We start from the raw sequence: 6,544 nt of genomic DNA on the forward strand, positions 1-6,544 counted from the left end.
GCGCATACTTTGAATAAAATATTTGTTATCATTCTCTTGAAATAAATGTGTTTTTTTCTTGAAAAAATACCGGTTTCATATGTATACACCTGGTAGATGAAACCGAAAAGGGACTTATACGAAAATGGAGTTATGTCTAGATGCAAGACTAGGGGAATGGGTAGCAGAAAAGAGAGTGCTCAGGGAAAGTCAGGCAGGTTTTAGGAAGAAAAGAAGTACCAGAAACCACACCTTTGTCTTAAATTCTTTAATAAACAGCAAGTTAAAACCAGAGAAGGGAAAGCTATACGCAACATTTATAGATTTTAAACAAGCATTTGATACAATAGGCAGAAACATACTTTTTGAAAAACTAGAAAAGGTAGGAATCAGCGGCAGAATGCTCGATATGATCAAGAGCATTTATAGGAACACTTTCAACGAGGTAGTAACTAAAGCGGGAATATCACAAAATTTTAGAACAAATATAGGTAAGACAAGGATGCCCCTTGAGCCCAACCCTCTTTAACATTTTCTTGGGCGACATAGATGATGAGTGGGCCAAAAGAAATAAAGGCGGAACCGTAATTGGGAAATCGAAGGTGTTTACTTTAAAATTTGCGGATGACTTAGCGATCGTCTCCGATCGCGTGGATGGTCTCAAAGAAATGTTAAAAACGCTGAATTTGGCTGGATTTAAAGAAGAACCACTTGAAGTAGTGGACAGGTTTAAATATTTAGGTTTTTGGTTTTCATCGGGTGGATCCTTCAACAAACATCTATCAGCCCTAACCGGCAACGCGCAAAAATCTATCAATGCAACGTGGGGAGTGATGAAAAGGGCAGGAATAAATGCGTCAAGATAAGGTTTTAAATACTCGATGTATTGGCAATAGCCGGAGCGTTTTACGGGGTCGAAATATGGGGATGGAGGAGAAGGGAAGAAATAGAGAAAGTACAGAGCAGATATGTTGAAATGATTATGAGATTGGATAGAGATACCCCTGCATACATCTGGAAGATAGACTCAGGAAGAAGAAGCGCGGAAATTGAGACTAGAAGAAGGGCGACTAACTAACTATCTTTGTGAAATATTATAAATGGAGGAAGATAGGTCACCAAAAATTTGCCTAATGGAGGAGATACGAGGCTGCATAAACGGTAATCCGTCCGCCTGGGGAAAGGAATTAGTGGCACCATTAGAAGAAGTAGGAGATGGCGAGACATTGGGGATGATATGGGAAGGCAGGGATTTGGAAGATGTGTCAAGGAACTTAGGAAGAGGAGTCCTGAGGAAAATGGAACAAGATTGTCAGGCCAATTGGCAAAAAATTGATAATTCAAATTATTGTAAAGTATACAAAAGATAAGGAACAGTGGGCTGGGCTAAGATGTGGTAAAGTGGGTAAGGCAGGAAATAAGGGTTATAAAGACGACTGTCTTTGCCGCTTATGTCGGGAAGAGGAGCAAGATATATACCACATTTGGAAATGCAAGAAAGTTAGGCCACTCAATGTTCGTGAAACAGTCGAGGAGGTGCATGAGTGGTTCATGATTAGTAGGGGGTCCGAGTATACAGATTTTACTGACCCCTTATGCCGGGGTATGCAAATATGCGAGAGCTTTCGAAAGATTAGCCAAAGAGACTAATCAAAAGAAAAGTTAGAGTCGCGAGGGAAGATCCGGACAGGGAAGAAGCGAACGCATGCTAGAAAATAATGTAAATATGTTGCAATATAGCGCAGAGGAAATGTATAGATTTAAGAAAATGTAGAATAAAAACTTTGATCCATGTATAAACACAAAAAGTGTATATTTGGAAGAAATAAACTTAACTGATAAAAAAAACTTTTTAACTAAATATTAATTTTAAATGGGAAATATTAAAACTGAAAAAAATGTCTACTCCAGAACCTCAAAACGTAAACGAATGTGAACTTCATTTAAAACTGAAAAAATTTATAATCACCAAAAATTGCGATATTAAAACATTTTTATAGTCAAAGACTTAAAAATTTCAATTATTTGAAGTAAAATTAAATCTTTTAAATACTAATAATTTTTAAATTGCTAATTAAAGTTTCCAAAATGCAATCAATTCAATGTAAACTCAAATTGAACATGTAAATTTAAAACTCTAAAATTGTAACCATTTTTAATTACTGAAATTCTTCATTAACTGCTGTATCAATTTCAGTTGTATAGTTTAATTTTTATCTTTTTTTATTTGAAATCTAATTTCCAATATTTTAGTTTCAAATCTTCCTTCAGAAATATTATTGACTCTTGAAATTTTCCAATAAAATATTTTAAAATTTAAATGATTTCAGGATGGTCCTTTCAATCTACAAATAAATTAACGGTCATTTCGCGGTTCGCAAACATTTTTCACGATCAATGAAATTATAAAAATGGAACACTAAAGCTAGATAATTTTCCACTTTAGGTAATAAAAACTGAGCTGCAAATAAAAGCACTAAAAGTGGAAGTTTTAAATTTTGAACTTTTAAAATTGAAACGTAAAAGTTTTTAATTAAAAAAAATTTTGAAAGCTTCAAAATTTTATTTCAAAATCTTGAGAAATCTAAAAGTTGTTTTAAATTTTTAATTATTTTGGGAATTTTTTCAGAACTTCTAAATATCGGTCAAAATGAATTGATTTTTTTCTACAATTTTCAGAAAATCCTGCAAGTTTTAGAAAAATTCTTTACAATTTGGATGTATAAATAACAATTGAACATTTATTATTTGCAGGTGAAATTTGAGTAATTTTAGGAGATATGTAGAAGTTTTTAAAAGATTCAAACTTAATGTAAAACTTGAAATGATAGCCTAATACAAAACAAAATGTAGATTTTCGCAGATTTTAAACAAAAAAATTTAATTCTTTTCAAGAATTGTGAAAAGATTCAAAAGAATAAAAACATTTTCTGATGATTCCTAGGAAAATTTAAAAAGAACTTTTCATTTTGAAAAATTATTTTAAGAGAATATTTAAAAAGTTTTTCAAAGATTTAAACAAAATTTTCAAAAAAGATTCTAGAAGATTTTAAGAAAATTTTCTAAAATTTGCATGATAATTTTTAATCTTTCTAAAACTTCTAAATATCTCTTAAAATTACTCAAGTTTTTTCTACAATTGTTCAGTCACACGTTCACATTTGTTTAATGACTAAGACTTTCAAATTGAGACTGTTTAAGTTTTAACGTTAAAACCTGAAAATTCTTAAATTTTGGACTGGTTTAAAATCGTTTTGTCAAATTGTTTTTGTTCTTCAAGAAAGCATTTAAAATTCTTTAAATTAAAAATGTAAGCTTAGATATAAAAATTTTAAATGGAAAATTTTTAAAGTAACATAATTTTGAATTACGCATTGTAAGCTAAATAATAGCATCATTGAAAAATATAACAATTCCAGTAATTATTTAACAATGTTTAAAATCGAACGTGGACAGATCTTTCTTCTACAAATTTGTAAAATTCCCGGTCAAAAAAAAAAAAAAATACTGTCATTCCCCGGTTTTTCCCAGTCTTGAAAAATTCCCGGTTTCCCGGTCCAGCGGCCACCCTGATTTTATTTGTTTGAATCTGAATAAATGAATGAATGAAATTTTGGAATATTTAATAGCGGAATTGCCTTATCATTTTAAACAGCGATTTAAATTTGAAACTAGAATGATGTGAAATTTAACATCTGAAACCTCCAAGAATTAATCTAAAAATGAATTTAAGAAAAAACTTTAGTTTCAAGGCCACAGATTAAATTGTTTTAGAATATCACATTCAAAGCCATAATTTTGAATAAAAATTATAGACATTTTAAAGACGATAAACATACTGTAAAAAATAATTACCGTCATTTTACAGTTGAAAATTACAAAGTTGTAAGTATTACGAGAAACATTGTGATATATAAACTTGCATTAAAATATAGTATAGAAAATATAAGGAACTAAAGACAAGAAATATAACTAACCTTTTGAGGATCCAAGACAGTTTGTAGAAAATTTTCTGTCGTTAATTCAGGTACACAGACAGTCGAATCTCCGATAATTTTGCACTCTCTGGCTTTCTTAATTAAATGAACAAAGCGTCTAGATTTATCGGAACGTAAAGTTCGTTGCAAAAATCCTTCCGTATAATTGTTTATAAACTGTACAAGAGTATTCTGATTGAAATCTTCCTTCAGAACGTACTGACTTTCTTGCTACAAAAAACGAAAAATATGTGGTCTATGGCTTTTTAAATTGTAAAATTGTTGAAATAGAATCTATTATAGGCGGAATAAAAACAATTAAATTTTAAATTTAATTATTTATTGTTACGAAAAAATAGTATTTTTTACCATAAAATACGAATTTTCAATCCAAAAGGACGAATTGGAATTTATAAGGAAAAACCTCATTTTTCCGACTTCATCAATTTTTCAAATAATATTATTACGTAATAAATAACTTCAACAAACTAGTTGAATTTTCAACCAAACTGTTAAATGTTAAGGCCTAAAAGACAAAATTTCTATTAAAATATTGAATATCCAAACAAAAATATGTTCTAATTTCAAATCAAAAACAGTTTAATTCAATACAAAAAGACAAATTTTTAACAAAATAATTAAATCCTCAGCCAAAATATATTTCAGTTTCAACTAAATAGTTGAACTTTCTTTTTAAAAAATATGACTTCTCAACGAAAAATGTAATAGTTGATATTTAAACCAAATTTTTTTATTATTCTTAATCAAAAACAGTTGAATTAAATAAAAATAGAAGAATTTTCTACAAAATAATTGAATTTCTAATCCAGAAAATAATATGAATTCACAAATAAAAAAGGTATTTTAAAACTAAAAATGTAAAAGTTATATTTTCAGTTAAAAGAATAAATGTCAACAATAAAGAACGAATTTTCTAAAAAAAATAGTTAAACCTTCATGCACATAAATTAATTTTTAACAAAGTAGTTCAACCAAGGAGTTGAATTTTCAAAAACAAATTGAGTTATCAAACAAAAATGCAAAAGTTGATATTTTAACCAAAAACTATTTTTATTTTTAACCATAAACATTTGAATTCAATAGAAAAATACGATTTTTCAAACAAAATAGTTGAATTCTCAAACTAAAAATATTTTCGACAAAATACATACATTTTTAACAAAATAATTAAATTTTAAACCAAAGAGTTGAACTTTTGACCAAAAACGATGATTCAGTACAAAATACTTGAATTTTCTACCTAAAAGATAAATTTTCAACATAACAATTGAATTTTCAACATGAAAAAATTAATTTTACAAAAAAGTTACTTTTGAACCAATTAGTTGACTTTTCAACTCAAAAAGACGAGATATTCTAACCGAAATGATGAATTTTCAATAAAATTGTTGAATTTTTAACCTGAAAATATTAATTTTCTACTAAAAAGTGGCTTTTTAAGACGTACTGAATTTTCTATCAAAATAGCTGCACTTTCAAACCAAGAATACAAAATTTCAACCAACATTTAAATTTTCCATCAAAAAGACAAATTTGGAACAAAAAAGTTACTTTTAAAGTAAACAGTTAAATTTTATACCTAAATATGTAATTGAATTTTCAATAAAAAGACGAATTTTCAATAAAACGGTTGAAATTTTAAACCCGAAAGTATGAAATTTCATCGAAAAAGTTACTTTTCAACTAGGAAATTAAATTTTCCACACAAATATTTAAATTTTCTAGAAAAAAATATTTTCGAAACAGTTTCATTTTTAACACAACGAGACGAGACTTTTACAAAAATGACGAATTCTCAACAAAAGGGTTGAATTTTTAGCCCGAAATAATTGATTTATAACAAAAAGTTACTTTTGAACCAACAAACGACTGAAAAAAGTTACCTTTGAACGAAAAATAAGAATTTTCGACCAAAAAGAAGAATTTTCAACATAACAGTCGAATTTTTAATCCGAAAATATTAATTTTCCGCAAAAAAGTTACTTTTTAACAAGCAATTGAATTTTCTGTCAAAATAGTACCTACCATTTTCAATAAAAAATTACTTTTGAATACAACAACTGAATATTCAACCAAAAAGATTCAACAAAGCAATTGAATTTTTAAACCGAAATTATGAAATTTTAACGAAAAAGTTACTTTTCAACGAAGAAGTGGAATTTTCTACAAAAAAGTTACTTTTGAACAAAAAATTTGAATTTGTAATAAAAAATACGAATTTTCAACAAAACAAATGAATTTTTAATCCGAAAATATTAATTTTTCAAAAAAAAGTTACTTTTTAACGAACTAGTTTCATTTTGTACCAAAATAGTTGAATTTTCTACAAAAAAGTTACTTTTGAACGAAAAATTAGAATTTTCAATCAAAAAGACGAATTTTCAACCCGAAAATATGAATTTTCTACAAAAAAGTTACTTTTCAACAAGTAATTGAATTTTCTGGCAAAATAGTATTATTTATGATTAAAAAAAAAACTTTTGAGCAAAACAAGTGAATTGCTAACCAAAAAAAAGCAATTTCCAGCATAAAAGTTTAAATTTTAACCCGAAATAATTAATATTCAG

General features: G+C 27.7%; 1 protein-coding gene across 1 annotated transcript in view; it reads left to right on the top strand.

Annotated features, from left to right (window-relative positions):
* LOC117170754 (thioredoxin domain-containing protein 11) overlaps window positions 1–6,544 on the top strand; it is a 57,746-nt gene that overhangs the window by 29,176 nt on the left and 22,026 nt on the right. The window contains exon 8 of the mRNA XM_033357788.1: window positions 1,086–1,290. Coding sequence (XP_033213679.1) covers window positions 1,086–1,290 — 205 coding nt within the window. The remainder of the gene's footprint in view (window positions 1–1,085; window positions 1,291–6,544) is intronic.

This window comes from Belonocnema kinseyi, chromosome 4, assembly GCF_010883055.1.
Source record: "Belonocnema kinseyi isolate 2016_QV_RU_SX_M_011 chromosome 4, B_treatae_v1, whole genome shotgun sequence".
NCBI classification, from domain to species: domain Eukaryota; kingdom Metazoa; phylum Arthropoda; class Insecta; order Hymenoptera; family Cynipidae; genus Belonocnema; species Belonocnema kinseyi.